The sequence below is a fragment of the Tympanuchus pallidicinctus genome, unplaced genomic scaffold (genome assembly GCF_026119805.1).
Source record: "Tympanuchus pallidicinctus isolate F22 unplaced genomic scaffold, pur_lepc_1.0 scaffold2, whole genome shotgun sequence".
In the NCBI taxonomy this organism is placed as follows: domain Eukaryota; kingdom Metazoa; phylum Chordata; class Aves; order Galliformes; family Phasianidae; genus Tympanuchus; species Tympanuchus pallidicinctus.
In genome coordinates, this window is record NW_026294721.1 from 31,808,569 (window position 1) to 31,829,674 (window position 21,106).

The window sequence follows — 21,106 nt, forward strand, 5'->3', positions numbered from 1 at the left end:
GTTCTGAGAAAAGGAATCATTCCAAAAACTTTCTGGAGAACAAAAGTTTCTTGAAGTGTTTGCAAAGTGCAAATACTAAGAAGTAGAATTATAGTACGTTTACTAAGGTTTCCCAAAGTTCACATTCTTTGTAGCAACTAGAGATGAGCCGTGCCTTGTAATATATGCGGATAAGAAAAATAGAATTTTGCTAAAGCAGAGAAATGAACCTAATTTACCACCCCCCAAAAAATAAGCATTTGTCAAGAGGATGGTGCTGTGAACAAAGACAGAAAAAAGAAATCCTTTTGCAAAATTCTGAAAAGTTACGAAGAACATAGGCTGTATTTCCTTTCAGCTTACTGAAGCAAACAGATCTAGAGAATTTCATTTTGTGACATGACAATGCTCAAAGTAGTTAAGTAGAAACCAGAGCGCAATTAAAAATATATATTTTGTTTTAGTGTTATTTGCAGCACTAAAGAAAAGATTCCACTTGATTCTCACTGCTTCCATATTTTTTTATTGCTGGAATTTTATCATTATAAAGCTATTTAGATTCAATAGGATGGCTTCCAAGTTCTTTACATAGGCAAAAAAAGAAAAAGAAAAAAAAGAAAAAAGACATTATTTATTATTGGTATCCTAGATTTGGCAAAATTCAACTAGACTACAAGATGCATACATTAGAAATTAAGGCAATGGAGTGTCTTTGAATTACTACCACATGTACCTCAAATTATACTCAGGGAGGCACAGTTTCAACATTCAGAGTCTCTGTGCACATTGCTGAAGCGTAATTTACAGCAGACCTTCTACATTAAGCTTTACTGGTGGTAGCTGTGTGTGCGTCTCATTATTTTTTCAAGAGATTTGGATAGCAGTGATTTGTCCTACATACACAGTCCTCACACATCACAGACTGTGTTAGTAATGATGGCCTCCTTATTCAGACTCTTCCTCCACTTTTTTTTCTGTCCCTCTCCTTGGCTTTTCTCAGCCATACCTGCCAATTATTCGCACCTCGTGTTTTTGGTTGTCGCTATATATATTAATCATATGTTTTACCTTTTGATTAGCCCTAAAGTATTCAGGCAGATGGATTTCATGATATTTGTAGGTCAGTTCCAAGTGAACTATTTTGTTCTGCTTGTATTCCAGCTACCAAGCAGTAATTCGTACTATGTGTTCACTGCTTTTCTATTCCACTCCTGTGCCTCAATGGATGCTCTTTAATCAAAGCTTGAAAGCAAAACACTTGGCATTTGTCAAGTGGAGCGTGTGGATAGGTCTCCACATTTTAAGCTTTATTTTGGCTGCAAAATGATCTTCTAAACATGAATGGGGAATAAATATTACAGCTGGATTCTCACATTTGCAAGCAAGTAAACAATTTTGGATACCTCTTCAGCTGCAGAGAACTATGCCAAACTGTGGCTGATCACAGCAGCCAATAAGAACCAGGCAAGGTGCAAAGACAGCATCAAGGCCAGGCTGCTTGTGGGAAGGTGAACAGCAATGGGAACATGATTGCACCCACTATGGCAGAACTCAAAGTAGAAAGGACAGCTACCACCTTCTTTGCTACAACAGAAGGCTCCTTTGTTACAACGCGATAGGTGTTGGACTTTTTTCAAGTTTTCAAGTTTTTCACTTTTTACTTGGAGACAGTAAGATACTAAGAAGTATCTCCCTCATCTGCTCATCCCAGTCCGAAGGTAGCAAAGCCAAAAAGATTCCATCCAAAGGACCAGGGTAGGATGGGATTCAAAGCACATAGCTTAGAGGACTCAGCATATCAGGGTCTGTTAGATGGTCAGTGTTGACAGATGTTAAGTCAAAATTCTTAAGGATATTAAGGGATCTGAAGGAAAATGTGGACCAGTTCACAGCAACTGAGAGCAAACAAAGAATAAATTCCTCTTCCAGATACCAAAAAGTAATGGACACATAACACACCACAAAAAAGGTATCTGAGAAAATGCAGTTATAACATTTTGTTCCTCCACACTTTTCTTCCCACACTTATTTTTTAGTCTACCTAACATGCAAATATCCATCTTCATGTTTAAATCCATGTCTTCCTTAATCACTGCCTTTGAACAAAACATGGAGCACAGCAGCTCAAGTATGCTTTGGCATAAAAGCACAGGATACATTTTTCAGGCCCTGGCCTCAGTCTCGTGCCCCGGTCCAGCTCCTCAAGGAGACAGGACAACTCAGTCGCACCTCATTCTACAGCAGGCTTGGAGCGCAGTCTGTTCCCTAGCTGCAGCAGCAGAAAGTGCCAGACTGCCTGAGAACTCCACAGCCACCCCGGCTTCAGCCTGCCATTAGTCTTCAGCAGCTAACAGGAATTAGTGTAGTACTGTGACTGTGGTCACTGGTTACTGATTGGTTACTGATGAGCTTGCAACTGAGCTTCTTCATTTTAATAACATTTATTGCTCCAAATGAGGCTATTCCTACCAAGAATGATACAAGAACTACAGCAAACATGCATGGTCCAGAAAGCAGTAACCACTCTTAACATGGTAGTGTATGTTATGCCAAGGAAACCCAGGCAAAACATAGCTCAAGAACAGCAGATAAACACTAAATCCCAATAAGCAGGTTTATATGGGACTGGGGGAAAGGCCACAGTCCTACAGGTGCTGCTTCCAGTGCTCCATGGGGGCTCATACCCTCTAGTACCCACACAGTCTTTGGCACTACGGCCAAACTCATCCCTTTGAATTTAGAACCTCAGTGAATCCAAAACCAGCATTTATTCTCATATACAGTGCAAGAAAGCTGAGTACAACTACAGATTCCCCAGTCTCACCCTACAGCAAAGAGTATTCTTTGTATTCTTCTGTCCTCTATCTGATAGCCCACTGGTACACAGTATAGTTCCTGAAAGTCATTCTATAAGCTGTTTTCCCTCAGTCTGTAGCAATAAAACTATACAACACTATAAACATTCTCCGCATTTGACTCCAAGATTTTTGGAGCACTAGGTGGAAACACTGCTCCTTTTGTTTTTTATGTTACAGCAGACCCCTTTAGACTCATTTTCCATCAAGACACCAAATATTTTTGTCTTCTATTTTGTGTCTGGTGGGTCCTTTCTAAAATCAGGCAAGAGACTTTTGAGCAGCCACTGGTGGAGCGTCATGGCACATCACAAATCAGACCCATTAAAAAGCAGGGGGATGCCCAGGGAAGGATTTTCTCTTCTGTAACCCTTCCAGCACATAGGCTGGCCAAACAAGCAAGATTAGAACTAACAGGAGATAGGGATGTACATCTCACAAGCAGCAAGGAGGAAAAAGATCCCACAAAGGGCAAAATTTCCTTTTTTGTGCAAAGTTCAAAGCAGAGAAAAGCCATCAACTCTCTGCTGAATATTATCAGTCTGAGTAGTCATCTTTGTACAGGAACATTTTCTCCTTTACTGCCCATAGGGAGGACCCAATGTCTAAGAAGTGCAGGGCAGGTAAAGCACGAGCAAAGTTACAAGATAAGAAATTCAACAAAACATCATGTCCATGCAACAGCTGGCTCCCCTACTAAGCAGGGCCAACAAGAATGCTAACGTTTCAGTCAAGGAGAAACAATATATTTCCTTAGAGCAACGGATCAGTTGGAAAACAGACAAGCTTTTGGGCACAGAAAGTCTTTCTTCCACAGACTTGAATAAAGGCTTGGTTGCCTGAAAGTCTGCTTTTTTTTTCTTAGCTAGAATGATAAATCTAATAAAAAATATTACCTCTTCCTAAAAACCCTGTCCTCATTAACACTGAGGCTACAACAGAGACACTATGACTTTTTGTTGTAATGATGCCTTGCAGTATTGACTTTTGTTCAGAAACTTTTTGTTTAACAGGCGTCAATTTATTTCACAATGAACAGGCTACTGGTTTTAAAGGCAACCACTGATTACAAAGCGTTATCAAATCAATCTCACTCACAGAAGATTTTTAATAGGACTAATGAGATCAAATTATTTTCCTCCACAGATTCTCCCCTATATTATGGTAACACTGACAGACTGATAAGTACTGAACTTGGCAAGTGGTACTCCAACACACGCTACTCCCTAAAGGACTTATCATGAGGAACATGCTTATATAGCAGAGAAACACTCACAGAAAGAAAGCCTTTCAAATGCTGTGGGCCTTCCTATCTTACATATTTTGATATTTTGATTGTTTCTGACAGAACAGGTGAAACAGTTGACTGACATGCTTCATGCTCAGGGAATGTAACCAGGATGTGCAATAAATATCTGAAAATGTACATTTGTCTAAAATATAGTTTTTCTTTTCAGAGTCCATTATTAGCTTTAGTACAAATCTAATTGATAAACGCTGTACTGTAACATGAGAAAAACAATTTACTAGCATTAATTTATAGAATGAATGTACTGAATTTAAAAACTTTTCATTGCCATTTCCTCTCACTCAAACATGCTTTCATTAGCAAAGCCATTTCAGTTTAATCCTTCTAAGAGGGCTCTCAATTGGAAAAAGACAGGTAATTCTTCAGTGAAGTACATTTTTGGAGAACGTTCTCTTACCAAGATACATTGAGTTTTATTTCAGAGTTCTAAACAGCAAAACATAAAACATCCTTCATGAAAGGCAGGACATTTATTTTCCAGAACTCTTCATATTCAGATTACAAACACATGAGCTATATTTGATTCAGTGATGGAACATAGATTGAATATATTAATTTTCATGGAATTCCTCCATAATTTTGCTTTGCCTTATATATCAAACACATGCAATTGTTACCATTGAACAACTTCATGCTCTATATATTGTAAGTTATAACTAATGCATAATCCTTTTCCATAGTAAAATGTATTATTCACTTGAGGATGGCTGAAGACTTTCATTTTTAAAAACAAAAAGATAAAAATATCTTTATTTTTTTAGATAAAACTTTTGTAGGCTAGGTAGTATTTACTTCTAATGTGTATTTAAAATCTAAAAATTAAAATCTAAAGTCTTAAAATTAAAATTTATATTTATGCAAATAACAATTACTCTCTGAAACAATTTGGGGGGAGGAATGAACAAACAGTTCCGTAACGAAGTTTATTTACTGATAAGAACTAGTTCAAAACTTTGTTTTACACCACATATAAGCCAAATTGGCTATAAGTGCAATGCCAGAAAGCAAAACTTCCTAAAACAATATGGAATTAAAGAAAGGGGAAGGAAAAAATTAATTTCTGCACTTAGCACAGGTAGGTGACTGCAAATTTCTGTGTATTCATGAACTTTAGTCTAATGACAATGATTTGAGATATTTCCTCAAGGCAGAAGAGTAATGATAAAAAACCATAATCTGAAAATATTTTGTGTAACATGGTGTTTCTTCATTTGCTTTCTAATAGTCTGTTAAAAAAAAAAAACACAAAAATTAGATTTTGTTCTACTAGACATCTGATTTTTTTTCATTTCTTCCAATTTTAATAAGAGAATGATAAGAAGAGCCTTCATAAGATATTTACATTTAGAATGAAACTGGAATTTTTCTAATTATACCATCCATACCATCAAAAATAGGAATGTTTTTAAAGTGTCCTCCTACCCAGAGTATTGTTTGGCACAAAAGCCATAATAATGGACACCAAACATTAGTCACTGGGTACAACAGAGTGTCAAATGTTTAAAAGAATAACTTCTTTTCAGTAGGCAGCCACCTCATATTTCACCTCCTGAATTACTCTTTCTGCATTTACAAATCAGAAGGCAATTTCCATATGTTTTGCTATATTGAATATTAGTATTACATCTGCTTTAGGATACGTTTGTAGAAAAGTCAGGCACCTTTTGTAAGGTTCCTCTTAGATAACAAGAATGGTTTGTAACTGATAAACCCCAGAAGGCATTGAAGTTATTTTTTTTTATGAAATTATTTCTCTATATGCAGCCACAAAATGGGCATCATTTGATTAATACCATAGACAGGAACAATATACTCCTTATCTAGCTTCATGTTGCAAGGTTAGCATTGATTTTCTCTTAGTATCTTCAGCTGTCTCAGAACCACCTACCTGGTGTACAAGCAATCCCTCTGCATCATGGAGACATGAGAGGCACTTAGCTGCTGGATCTTCTTCCACACAAAGAAAGCATTGCAAAAGACAGCTAAGTTAACAGCATTAATTGATTGTCTATCTTTTTGTGGCCATGTTCCTCCACGAGGCTTGGCAAGTCTGTGAGCCAGGTCATGCCCCAGTCAGGCTACTGGTCACTGAACAGCAATTGCCAGTGGTTGTCTCCTTACTCCAGGCATCAGGTGGATCGAGGTGAGACATGAGCTAGCTGATCAACAAGCATCTTGCTGCTCTGTGTAGCACTGCAGCTGTCTATCTAGGGACATGTCAAGGGGGTGTTTTGGATATACTTTCTATTTTTGTCACATTAAATGCAGATATTGTTTACTGGAACACAGAGACCCAAGTTCAGTTCATGCATATCACCAACAAGATACCGAGACTCCAGTCGAGGCATCCCAGACAAAATGCACTACAACAATATGAGTGCCTGTATCCTCTGCCACCTTTACTTAGAAGGAGTGATAGGAAATTAGACATAACAGTGATAGCAACAAATTCCTAGTTTTATTCAGTATTACAGCCTCTCCATAAAGTGGCCTCCATGGCATCACTGAACTCTAGATGCACAGAGAAACAGTGAAGCAAGTCTCCTTGACCTGAACTATAAGAATTGACAAGAATTTTAAAACCTCTACATGCAGTCAACATAATAATGATATTTAAGAAAAAAATAAAAAAAAAGACTACAGTAACATACTTCACACAAATTGCCTTCTGGGCCTGGAAGCTGAGTACAACACTGTTTTTATCAACTTTAATGCACAGTTTGGGTCAGAGGAGAGGCGGAAGGAAATGGGACCAACCTTTGACCAGTATGACAGCAGCATAAGTAATCCCTTATTGCATTATGAAACGATTCATACATGGGGACCTGTTACATTACTGGTCTGTTAACAGCATCACAGATCCTTACTTTTAACTTTTTTTCATTTTGTTCTACATTAGACAAGACTATTGCTGTCACTGGTAGAGAATGGAAAAGCTGTTACTGCTTTAATATAAAACACAAAAAAATACACAGCAGCTGTTCATATTTGCTAGGAAGGCTGTTATAATAACGATGTCATGGAAAAAGGCTGGAATCTATTAAAATGAATCAGACAGGCAGGCCATTCAAATCCTTCAGACAATACACATATACAAGTTGCACCATGTACCTTACATTAAAATAAAAACAAGCAAAGAGCAGAGTTCTTTAAAAAATATCATTCAGAACAGGTAACTAAAGTCATTTCGTAGGTTTCCTTCAATAAATTACGTTTACTACTGGAACTATCCAATAAAGCAAAATACAAAAGCTACAGCCAGCTCACTCTCAAATAATCTCATTTTCACCTATGAAAGCGTTTAAATCTTTATGAAATCACAGGATTAAGCTACATAGGAGCTCTCTCATTGACAAAGGAGACAAAAGGTGATTTGCTTTTTTGCAGGGCTGGGGGTATGGGGGTCAGGGTGATATATTTTTCCTAAGTAGGGAATTAAAACACACAGTTAGAAGGTGCACAATCTAGGCTTCAGTTTGGCTGAAATCAGCTAAAATTACTGATCAGACATTCTAACTATGTGATGCTACTTTTGAGCCATGGAAAGTTTGCACATCTTGCTGCAGCTTGTTTGCGTGCCTCTCCTCAATCTGAATAGAACAAGGCTTCCTCAAACATTATACTTTCTCTTCTCTGGAGTATATTAAAAAGAAAAAAAGTTTATGGTGGAGAGCAGATAAATTTGGTAGTGATCTGCCTATCTGAACCATCAAATGTTGCCCCGTTTCTGATAAGCTACACCTTACCCCCTAAGAATATCACCAGAAAGGATTTTCTGATGGTGCCATGAAAATGTTTGCCAAACCTGTTTGTTTGTTCCTGGCTCAGACTCTGTGACAATAGATGGAACTGTAATACTGTAAATTCCTGCTCTCTTTCCCACTGGTTAAGAGACAGGCTCACAGCTAACTGGTGACTAGTGAAACAAAACTAATCTTGAGAAGGCCTCAGAACAAAAAAATTGTACAGTAACACTCTATTGAATGTTACAGAACAAACACACGTGTGCAAGAGCAAAGCAGCAGCAAGGAGTTAGCCATTTTGCTTAAGGCTGTCTCCTGGCCCTCACCACTTTTCCACCCTGCCTGACCACTGCCATGCAAAGGGAGAAGCACAGACAGTGCAGCACATGCACAGCATGAGATGCTGGACACTCTGCCTGGCAACAGCTCCTGACCCAGTTGGAGGGGACTATCATAAGGCATAAAAGGCACTGCCAAACCCACAGCCAGCAGCGCTCAGCCCATCACATCCTCAACACTCTAGAAAGAGTAGAACAGACCCTCAGGACATCTTGGGATCTGCAGTGGTGACTTCTTTTAGTTTTTCTCCTTTTCTTCTTCCTCTCTCACTCATCCATCTTTTAGTAAATAAAAGCACGTCCTTGCTTCATCAACACATTTGCCGTATTCCGAGATTTCATTTGGAGGGACCGGGGTCAATATAACAAACCACAAGCCTCTTTGGCTTGCAACAGTATGCAGTGGCACCTGGTTCAACATGCATATATTTCTGCTAATGCAAGATCATATTTTGACCCCACTTTTTAAATATTCAAGCCAACTTTAGCATATTGTGATGCTAGAAAAGTACAGAAAGAATGATCATGTTTAATCTTTTAAAGTCACAGGAGACATACACAGACCAAAATACAACAGATGCAAATAACACAGGCAGTTTTAACTTTGAGAGCAAGAGCTGTATTCTCCAAGATGAGAAAACAGATCCTCAGCTCTACAGCAGCTGTGAACAGTGTGGAAAGCAGAGGTCCTACTTTCTCTCCTGTTTTACCAAAATATAATGAAGTCAACTACATATGATTTCAAATCTTGGATATTCTGAAATACACAGACAAGGCTACATGCAAAGTGAATATATTTTAGAAATAAGCATTCTAGATTTGAAATTGAGTAAATGTTAATATGACAGTCTTAAACTTATTTTTCAAACTATCAAATTTTGTACCTTATTGTGTCAGTTATAGAATACCAGCTACAAACAAAATTAAGGAAAATATCTTGAGACTCCAAAAAATGAATGTAGCTGCAAATTGGCTTAAAGTTATAACTATCGAGTCACCTGAAAATAAGTTTGATTACAGCCCTTGTCAGTTACACATATCACACAAGACATTGCACTCTATTAAACTGTATTGAAGACTGCAGCAACCATTTCTGCAGGATAGTTGCCAACCAGATTTCAAGATATCTTTGTAAGGATTACTAGCAAACAAAAATTCAAATTGCTAATAATAAAAGAATATAAATTTACAGATACATTCATTTAACACTTTCTCCTGCAACTGGCTGCATACAAATCCCAGAGTCAACAAGCCTAGCTGCCAAATCAGACCCGCACTGTTTTGCTCACATTTCCAGATCTGCTAAAAGCAATAGGTTATATGCAAGTAGCTCTATGTATTTAATTGAAAGTTCAAAAGATTTGAGCTAGAGGTGAGTAAAATGAGTTTGAATGCCTTATCTCAGGCACACATAGTATCCATAAATGATAACTATTATCGTATATAATAAAATAGTGCTAACACTTAAGATGAACATCCAGGGCAAGCTTATAAACCATTCAGCAATTAATGCCCTTGTCTCATGTTTTCAATTTTTCAATTTTCAATAACTACTGAAGGTCACATGTTATGATGTCAGCTCAAATCTGGATTTCCAATTTCAGAAAGTTTAATTTTAAGTTACAATACTAAGACATATAATTAAAAACTGCTTTTATAAAGTCTCTGAGTTCTATAACAGGGTAAGATTATTCACTCTGCTACTAAAGTAGATTTCACATTTGAGTGCCACTTATTCAGCAAGCACACACCACTTGGATATATCTTCCAGCACATCAAACATGCCGTAATTGAAACATGCAAAAATAAGATTTACCAACAACGATATGCAACACAACACACCAACACTTAGTACAGGGGTTTGTAGTCTGGGCCAACAGGAAATTAATTAACTCCCCAGAGCGCAATGCAAATTGAATCTGCCAAAAGGACTGAAGAGAAGGAAGAATAGAAGAACAGGAGTCTCCAAAAGAATTCTGAGCTGGAGGGAAATTATGGGAATATGATCCTTCAGAACTGATACGATGGAGATATTTCATGGGGTCTGGTGCTCAAGCATCATTCACTCTTTTATTCTCAGCAGACCAGAAGACTTCTCCCAATATACAAGTAGCATTTTTGAAAGACAGCTGAGTGGAACTGACAGGTTGCCACCAAAGGTACTGCCCTTCTCCCCTCCCCTAGTTCTCCCCCTACAGTCCTGTCCTCACCCTCTCATTTCCCTTGGAATACCACTTTTTTTTTTTCTTTTTTTTTTTCCCCACAACCCTGCCTGTGACACCAGCTTACAAAGCTCATTCACATGGCAGCTACCTCCTCCTCTTTCCTCCACAACCTCCCTGGTCTTTCCTACCCAAAGCAAATAGAATTCAGGTGCTTTTTCTCCGTTAAGATAACTCTCTGTGGAACTACTAAAAGCCAGCTCAAGAATCGGGGTGGTTTCAAGCCCAGGCTATGGAGCAACATTTTTCTGAACATTGCCAAGGTGATTCCACAATACTGGCTGCTTGCAGGGCTGGGGTTGGATATTCAGCTCTGCTGATGACTCATAAGGAATAAAAGGAACCAGGCACACCTTATCTCAGCTGTATTGGTTCCATGTGAAATATTAGCAGAAAAATCATTCCAGCTGTTGAAGTTATTAGGTTTAACATTATCATTAATAGTTGTTATTATATAATTTATTCTCTCCATGAAAGAAATACCTGTGGAATACCATGCTTAAATCCTTCTCAAAGCAAAATCAAGCTCAAATGGGTTTCTCAGATGTACAATGCATGAAAGACCAGACCTATTATTACTGTAAAAGTCGATAATAAATGACAGGAAAAAGAAACAAGACTTAGTGCAGTATATTTATACACAGCCTTTGAAGTTCAACAGTTCCTATATTTGCAAAGCAATGACAGACAACAGCCATACAACACAGAGTTACTTCAACCTTTACAACAGAAGTGAGTTCAAAATGTAAACGGTCACTAAAATTTGTTTGGTTTCAGTTGTGAGTGGTAAATTGGTAAAATGCTATTGTCAAAGACTGGACAGTCTTCTACAGCATTTTGAAATAATTTCAAGATGATCGTATCATCTGCAAGTTTAATGCAAAAAAATAACTAAAAGTAACATTACAAAGAATTACACAGAACAAGTATGGACCTATTCACAATTCTTTCTGTGCTCAACTTACTAGTGTATTTTCTTTCTAAAATGACTGAAGTGACCTAACTTATAATGCAAGATGTCAAAAATAACTCCTCATTCCGAGAAGCATTTTAAACATAGAATAACTCTACGACCTTCAGAAGACCCTCATTGTGAAGCAGTAAAGACATTACATCTACAAAGATGTACAATCAAATGCAATGTCGATGTTCATGCAATTAAATTGGTAACATTACTTGCGTATTCTTTATTTCAAGCAGACAAGCAGACAAACAAGAATAATGAAGAAGCAGGGCCAGCATTTGTTATCTTACAGCTACACAGTGTAAACAAATCAGTAACCTTTAAAGAATTCAAAATGAGCTGCATTTTAAAAAGTTTATTGTAAAATGCAATATTTCTAAAATTTAGTTTAAAACCTACTTGAATACCTAACAAGAAAAAATAATCATTTTCCATAGCCAAGGCAAGACAAAGATTTAGGAAACAACAGAAAAGCAATGGATTACTTTTAATGGTCTTAAAAATTTTGTAGAACTGATTTCTATAAAAATGAATATTAAAATTGAAAAGTTTGTCCTTAATTTCTATAACTTGTAAGCTTTGGAAGATAACAGATAGCTTCTAGTGTTCTGAATACCTCCATGAACTAACTGGCACCTCAATGGTAACACATCCATGTTTATAAGAAAAGGCTTCAATTTTATTTCGAACTTAACAGGCATTCATTCTTCTCCTTTCAAAACCTAGGCACAAGTAACAAAGCACCAGAGCCTTATAAATTCCCCAACACCAAATGCAAATTAAGTCATGAAATTGCTCTAGGATATGTTCCAAGAATGCAAGCCCAAAGGAGTTTCAACGCAGTTTTTCTATTTCAGGCTCTTTATGATACTTCAGCAAGGTAACAGAATATTAAGGGGTCAAGAAGAGTTATCTATTTATGCAAAGATTTAATTATCCAATTTCAAAAACTTTCTGTATTGTGTTTACAAGCTTTAAGATGAGAAATATGTTTATAAGCAGTATAAACTGAAAAGATGGCAAAGGTTCTGCAGATCAAGCAGCTCAGAAAGTTTTAATTCCCTTGGAATGCTGCACTGAAAGTTTTAAACACTAACTTCATATGTTTTGCAAATGGCTATCATACTAGTGGATTTTTCTCTTACTCATAAATACATGAACTGCTCACTCACATTGTACTAGTCTGTATTAGAAGTAAAAATACTCACAATTCCCTTCCCATTATGTGAGAAATGTGAGAAAGTATAAAGACTTACGTTTTATGTCAGCTGTAGGTATGTGCCATTACATGCCATCTCCAGCAAATTGGGACTGTTCCCATAACAAAAAAAATATTTAATCTTTCAACAGTTGTCTTGAAAATGCCTGAATTCTTACGCACAAAGCAGGCATTTTAACAGATTGTATAAACAAAGAGCTGCTGATTTTTCGCTCTGCAGAGCTACTGCTTGTTTATCCCAGGGGAGAGATCAGTCAAACAAGGACAACTTCAGTTACTGGACTTGCTATTATTTAGCAACAATCCCTAGGGGACTAAGAACAGTTCCTGAACACGAAGTTTGAGTCTACCAAAGCTCCCCAAAACATAAGAGAGAGACTACAACAAGCAATCTGCACAGTCATTTTGCTAAAACCTGGTATCAGAGAGCTACCCATGACTCGCCTTCTCAGCCCACTCTCATTTTTCTGTCTGAAGACAGCTCTTTACCATTCCTTCCTCAAAAGATATGCTAGGTACAAAGCATTCAAAATAGTAAAACCATCCAGAAGTGTATATCTGTGTATTTTTCAAGTAGTCTGTTTTCTATAGCTTGCACCACTTTCAACGCATCTCAAGTGACTTTTCTTCAGCTTTTCAAAGCCTAGATCACAAACAGTAACTACTCTCTGTGTTCAGTTAATGCTAGCATTATTTTTCTTTCTTAAGTCCACATTTGTTTAAAAATGAGTTCTGTCCTTACCTGAAGATCTCAATTTTCAAGAAATCTTTGTCTTGTAGTCTAAGTAAAATGGATGTAACCTATAATAGAACAGAAGGATATATCAATTACATCAACTTTTAACATGAGCGTTGTAATTCAATCACATATGAGAAAACTGACAGCTAATTTTTTTGTTACTATGCTGTGGCATGACTTTTACATGTGAGTTATGCCAAGTAGCAATTCTTCAGCAAGAATTGTACAATATCACATACTGACTCACTAGTAAGAAGTACCTCTTTCCTTCTCTAGCATTTCTGTTCAAACACAAAGATGTAAGCTTTGATCTACCTCTACGTATTACTCCTAATGACTGTGTCGTGGTTAGATTAAACAATTAAGATCCCGCTAACATCCTATTTCTTGTTACTAAACAACCCAATCAATTGAATTAGGCACTTGGGGAAGAGGTACATGATTGGGCCCAGATGCACTCAAATCCTATCTAACAAACCCATCAGTAAAAACAAGCAAAAATGTTTGCTTAAAGTATAGATCTAATTTCATCCTAGAGAATAATCAGTAAAATCTAATTATTAATTACCATCCTGAAATGTAGCTAAACAAAACACTATTGGCAGCAGTTTCTATCCACTAGTTTCTCCCTATCTAAAAACGCGCAGAGACACAGCAAAGATATTCAAGTCAAAACACCATACATATTTGTATGCTGTATCTCCCAGATAAAGACAAGTTACAAATTCAGTTTCTTACACATCTGAAAATACCACTAGATATCAATGGCAATTATATCTACTGCTCCTTAATCTGTATTTGAGGCCAGTCTTGTGTAAAACTTCACAGTTATCAGCCACTGAAAACTCCTTGCGGATTTGATTTTCTAAAGAGATTCACTTATTGCCAGCCCAAGAAGAGCTGTTATAAGATATTGAACATTTGCAGACCTCAAACTTCATTCCTTTATTTTTCTTTCAAGATAGCTACACAGCAACAGCACAAGTTGTCTCTAACCACACTTTAACCAACATAGCAAATTTACACACAGCCTCCTTAAACTGCACAGCACTGAGCTGACCATTGGCAGTAAAAGCATTTCATGCTCGGATATCTCCAGGAACCAGTGTCCAGTCTTTGTTTTCAGAGACAGTTCTGCAAGCAGGATACACAAGCAGAAGACTCAAATTACACTTCATTGACCAAGAAAAAGGAGATGGTGTTCAATTTCAGTTCCATAACCTCCATGCTGACCTGCATGTTTGTTGGCCTAAACAAAGAGATTTCAGGAAATGAAGGATTTGCACTTTGTCCAAGTTTTGTTTTCAGATAGAGGATCTCTGCCCCAGAGGTATGTGCTGGTTTGAAAGGAACTGAGAGGACAGCCACTCAACACTGGTCCACATTCCTGTTTGTTCTGCTTCTCCAAGTTTTGTTTCTGCTTTGTACTCAATATGACCAAAGCAAACAAGCAAACAAACAAACAAAAAAAACTAGAAATGGGAGGCCTCAAATTCGAATTCCTTTATTTATTTTTTATTCCCATATTTTTTGCTTCCTCTGGTGAAACTGTATGGAAGATTACCAAGCAATTTGCACAGTAATTATTTTCACATATACACTCAGGCAATCCAAACACAAAATTTGATCATATGAAATAAAAACATATCCTATCTGGAAATTTAAAAAAGTAATGGATGATTATGTTAATAAGATTCTCAGCAATGGAGTGCTATAATATAAAAGTAAGGTACAAAAAGTTGCCCCCGAGAAAAACAAGTACTTCTTCAGTATCCCCTACAAACTAAAACATTTATTTGATAACTTTTTATTGAACCACCTTATAGATAAATTCTTACATGTGAGCAACCTTTCAGTTTGGACTCAAGAAAAGATTTTCCTTTCAGCAGGCCACAAAAACATTTCTTCAAATGGCATATCTTAACATCCTGCTCCACATAAAAACATATACGGTGTTAATAAACTACACAATTTTTTGAGAAACAAACATTCACTTTTCTAATGCAAGTAGGAAACACTATTTCACTGTATTCATATATGGGAAATTGAAGACTAGAGTTTCAGTTATTTACCTAAAACCATATAAGAAGGAAGCATAATCTGATGCCTACCTCAATTCTAAAATCTGCTGCACTGCCTCTGCATTATCTTACCTTCCTTTAAAAGGCTGCATAATTCTAATATCCTGTTGTGCTGCAGCCTTGCCTTACACCTCCTGGTCACATTTTATTATTTATTTTAGCTAACTAATTTGTTTGAATCTTCATCTGCATTCATATGGTACCTTCAGTTCCATAAGAAAATCTCATACTTCATGACTTTAGGATAAGGACACACATTGTAACTGAGCAAAGGCTAAGAGCCTTTTTTCTCTTAGGGTATAATTTTCACAGTTATTTCCCCACATTTCAAAATTAAAGAGAGCCAAAAATTCATCATTAAATTAGTATGTTTGTCTGTCCCAAATGCAGAGGTAACAAGTGCTAATTCCAGATGCTGACAGTGCTCAGTTCTGAATATCCTGTTCACTGTCCAAAGAGTAGAGATGCCCTATTGTATACTTATTATAGAGTCCTAACTGTACACCATCAGTAGCAGAGGTACTGATCAGAGAAAGTTCATTTTCTGAAGTTGGAATGTTAGAGCAAAAAACGTTGCCTTTTTTCATAATTCACAGTACAAGAAAATGAAAGGTAGAAACTCATTTAAGATATGGTTTCTTTTACAGTTCTTTCAAAACTAGAAAAACAAACTATAAAGTTTCACCTTCTTGTCTCGAATATGTAAATGTTTCTGATCCTGATCTCAGGTTGATACCAGTGCAGTGGCTGCACACAGAGCTGCTGCTGTCCATCTGCTTTATGCTGGTTCAAGATCGCAATCAGATCTGGGTCATCCCACCCTTGAGTTTGTTACCCACATAAATTAAGAGGTTACACATAACAGCACTTGTATTAGTTGAAGTCTAGCTTACAGGCATAAAAATATTTCACCTTCTCCCCTCTACTTGCTAATATAGAACCTACTTACATAAGTGAAAGAAGAACAACTTCTTATTTGCTCTCTCCTTTATGCAACAGAAGAACACACTCATGCAGTTTGATTTCCCATGTTCACGGAAAGAGATCAAACATATGATATAATGTATTAAAACACAGGGATTTTTTCATTCTATTAGCTCATTACAAACATACATAACTAACACTACATTCTGCATACTTACAAGCATTAAAGTAGTCATATGAGCAAATAATTTAATCATAACTTCTGTGGCTTGATTCATTTCAGTTTTCATGAGATGTCTACTTACACTGTCCTGGATGACAAAGATTTTGTGATCAAGCCACTAGCAAAAGCATGAATGCTGTAACATGCAAAGCGTTTGCTTGCCAGCAGCTGCTGTATGATTCCCTGACATTCAAAAGCAGAAGTACTGGGTAAGCAGCGTGTTACTGCCAGGTGGCTGCACTCTCTTCATTCAAATCAAGCAAGCCTTAACAGAGAAAGTAATACAGTAACACCAGCAGCTCAGCATGCAGTGCTGACCTTGAATACATTTCAACAAGATGGTTCAGACTAATTAACATAGCATTAGAAAAAATAATGAAAGCACAGAACCTGACTTATATTGTTCTGAATATATTGTGCACACATGCTGCATTACTGAATTCCAAACCAAAATATTATATGCCCACATTAAAAACAACAGAAAGATTGCTCTGCTATATCCAAGCTCGAAAAGCAGCCTACATTCACAACACCAAGCAACTGCAAATGTTAGGTCACCTACACAAACACAACTAAATACGCTTCCTATATCCTCCATCGCTTTCAGTTTTCTGAATCACAAGGAATATCTCAAAAAAAAAAAAAAAGTATGGTTCCACATGTAATGTTTTCCTTTAGTCTACATAATCTGTATTTTCTCTTGCCTCCTTTTATAAGTTAATTATGCTTTAGATTTACAGTATAGAAAACATACAGTTCAGTGAAGTGAAACATACCAGACTGGTAGAAGACAAAACCATGGAAGGATCTAGTCCCAACCCCTAAATCCTTATTTTTCAGTACTTACCTTCTCAATATCTTAGATGAGGCTTAAATGTGAGCAATAACAACTGCTTCCAAGGCTGATGTTGTACCGGCCACCCAGCTAAATAGAGGACCATTTAAACAGACTTTTTTTTTTTTATGTTCACTGAGATAACGAAAGCCACAGCACAAAGTCTGGTGCAAGTAGTAAGCTACATTTCTGCTCCCTATGACTGGTTTGTTCAACAAAACACTGCAGTTCTTGGGCCACCTGGTGTGATCTGGTTTATATTCATAATGGGAGCTGCCAGGGTCTCGAAACACATCGCTCACAGGGACAATAAAAGAAATATGCAAGAGACTCTGGTCTGTGGCCAGGTTTCCCAACTCCAGGATTTACTTTCCTTGCTTGAAGCAAAGACAAGGTATAAAATACACAGGAGGGATAGGAGGCTTTCACTCTCTCCCCTTTGTAAAAGGACAGGTGTACCTCAGAGACTAGGAGCTGGCTTGGATCCAGCTCCATTTCCTATGTGATGCTCTCACAGAGGAGCAAAATCAACATGGATTTCCATGCACAGCAGGAAAATAACAAGTTTGTTCCCACTCTGAAAAAAAGAGGGGCAGATTTTTGCACAGAAGGCAGGCTGAGAAGCCAGGTTTTGTTTTAGAATCAAGGAAGCTGCTTCCTGTTGTTTGATCTTCCCCCTTTAGGAAAAGGGCACATGTTAAATACTGCATCAAAGACATTCTCAATGCCATCCTGACTTCCACCTGTCAACTGAAACACAACCCCAAGCAGCGGCGGATGCCTCCCATCCCAGCTGGCACCAGCATGCTCTTCATTTGATGTTTCAGCATGAACAGGCTGAGAAACTGCTCTGCTATGGAAATAAAAGGTTTGGAGTCATCCCCTAAGTAAGTTTGCACTCTGTCCTACAGAGCCTGCATAGTGCAAAATTGTCTTTTAATATTTGAGAAAATAATTAATTTCTATCACTACCAAAACCTATAAATTACCTCCATCATAAAATCTGAGCAAATCTGGCAGTGAATATAAAATTTCAGTTCTTTCACATCAAAAATCATTACAAAAAGAAAATTAATCTATACAAAACTGAATCAAGTAAACAGATAAACCTGGTCATTGAAAGTGAGCAGGATCATGCTTACTGGAAAATGTTCGGAGCTTTGCATTCCTGTTACATTCAGAGGAAGGCACTCCTGCTTCACAGATTTGGTAGCTAGTGCCAGGAGCAGCAGCACAGTTACTCTGCCCACAGTGATTTTGCAGCAGGAATAAATGGTGCCCCAAGTGCCAGTGTAACCAGCAAAAGGCCAAGGACACGGCCAGTCCTATAATGCAGTGCAGAAAGCTAGTAAAGGAGTAGTTAGTAAAGGACAGGAGAGCCCTTTGAGGAGAGGGAAAATTCATGGCAAACTCATAGTCTCCTATTCCTCTTTGCTCCTCCTCCTTCTTCCTCTTTCCTTTCCCATTAGTAGTAGTATCAAGCAAACCAGGCAGTGCACTGCATCATAAAGCAATCATGTCAAAGGAATCAGGCCATTTCTGTCTTGGTGGTACACCACAGCAATGTCAGATGAATCAACATCCAAAGCTAAATAATAATAATACAAAAATAAAACATTCTATTTGTTGGTTAATATTTCTTGTAGCCTTCATGTAATAAATAAATTAGAGGGTCTAAAGCAATTGCTGAGTCATAACTGGCTTTTTCCACATGATGAAAAGATTCAAGTGTGTTCCAGCCTTATATTTGCACTTACCTTTTCATCTTACAATAATGCCCCTTATTTTCTAAGTTTTCCTCCTTCTGTGTATCAACTGCATCAGCATAGAGAAACATGAAAGTATTACAGAACAGAACTACAACACTGGTGAGCATGAAAAAACTATAAGCTTTCTCTTTTTTTGTTAATTAATTACATAGAAAAAAAAATTAACTTGACAACGACTTTTCAACACTGCCCTACATTCCGAAATCCTCTCCGATGATCTGGTAAAGCTTGGTTTTAGCCAGAGCTGCTTGTTTTCTCTCTTCTCTTTATCAGAGGCCTTTCATCTTCCCACCTGAAGTTCAACAGAATATCAAGCCTCTATATTAGGAGGCACTTTCATGTGTTTCTTGCTTGCATATAATCTCTAGGGTGTTTTTTGTTTCTTTAAAAATAAAGTAGAATATTTTATCGTTATATTAAAAGCTTATTGTTTTTGTATCTTCATTGACCTAATCTCTGAGTGGAGTTTAGTAAGCAGCTGATTTTAACTCTGTGTTCATTGAGGAAAAAATATGCTGTGCGTTTTTATTCCATTTAGCTTTCCTCTCCTCATACTGTAAAATTTAGTCTTCAAAATAGAAATATCTATTATTCAGAATATCAATACTAAAAATATCAGCCATATTGTGCATTAAGGGTCTCCTTCAGTTGCTGGTAAATCTTTTAATTGTGCCCATGTGCCCTAAAGTACCCATGACTATGCAGGCAACAGAGAACTGATAAAGTTGTATTATCTGCCCATACAGCCCCCAAACAAGAAGTCTGTCTACATTTAAGCAGGACACACTTCCCTCAAACAACTGTACCACATTAGGCTGGTCAGAGGTTTCTGCACTTGGGGATGCTGCCATTGCAGCACAGAGGTGCCACCCATGCTGGGAAACAGCTTGCCCCACTCTGAAAACCATTCCAGCCTGCAGCCTTCACCTTGACTTCAAACCAATGAAATAAATACTCTGAGCATACTTTTCCAGACATAGTCATCCACGAGGAGTTTTGAGTCCCATCCAGGGGTACTTGCATATAGATCTGTCTGTAGGCAATGAGCATCAGGATTCACCCAGCCCACCCACAGACTGTATAAGTTGTGCCTTGGGGGCCCTGGCATTGTGCTCAAAGCCCTTTCTAAGATCCAAGATGGTAAGCTTAGTAAGATATGATGCGTACGGAGCCCTATAAAATCCTTTAATGGAAACAACAAGCCTGCATTTGAAGAATGTTTAGCAGCCACATAACTGCAATGTGAGCAACTCAAAACACAACCATGTGTTTCTGTATCATTGTTTGCCTTCAAGTTTGCATCCTCAAATCACAATTCATATAGCAAACATCAATATAATTATAGAATGCTTTTTTTTTCCATTCTTATGCTAAACCATAGGAAGTAGGTTAGAACAAACAAGATGGATCCTTCATTTGCTGCTCCTGTGACTTCTGTGGGATACTGCCATTCAGTGGTCCCTTCATAAATTATTCTTAGATACAAGACACTCAGTTATAACTCCTCTTAGGGAGAAGAGGGCTACATCTGTCTCAAAAGAGGATTCACATAGCACTGAGGGGACAGGACTGAAAAAGCATCAAGCTGCTCATCGCAGCACAACCTGTACTATCAGCATTTTTCTATATATCTCTTTTCTTCCATAACACATAAAGGTAATGACCCTTCCTCCTTCAGCAGAAGCTCTATAAATTTCTGAAACTGTTACCTGTAGCACAGAGTGCTGGTTATTTTCAGACAGAAGGGAAGGCAGGACCCACTCTGAAAAGCATTACAGAAGCATGTGTTGGGATGAAAACAGTAGCCCTGATCATATTCATCAAGTGCAGCACCTCCAGCTCTTCCATTGCTTCTGTTCCTGGATGTCAGTTTGGCCATAGAACCACTAGGAACATCAAGTTGCTT

The 21,106-nt window shown here is 37.6% G+C and overlaps 1 protein-coding gene across 6 annotated transcripts in view; it reads right to left on the reverse strand.

The window, feature by feature from the left end:
• Positions 1-21,106, reverse strand: part of BMPR1B (bone morphogenetic protein receptor type 1B) — a 234,603-nt gene that overhangs the window by 132,173 nt on the left and 81,324 nt on the right. For all 6 annotated transcript variants that reach the window (XM_052682136.1, XM_052682133.1, XM_052682138.1 and 3 more), the window contains one exon: positions 13,372-13,430. Coding sequence is in view for 3 of the 6 variants with exons in the window: in XM_052682133.1 (XP_052538093.1) it covers positions 13,372-13,430 (59 nt within the window). In the remaining 3 variants the exon portion in view is untranslated. The remainder of the gene's footprint in view (positions 1-13,371; positions 13,431-21,106) is intronic.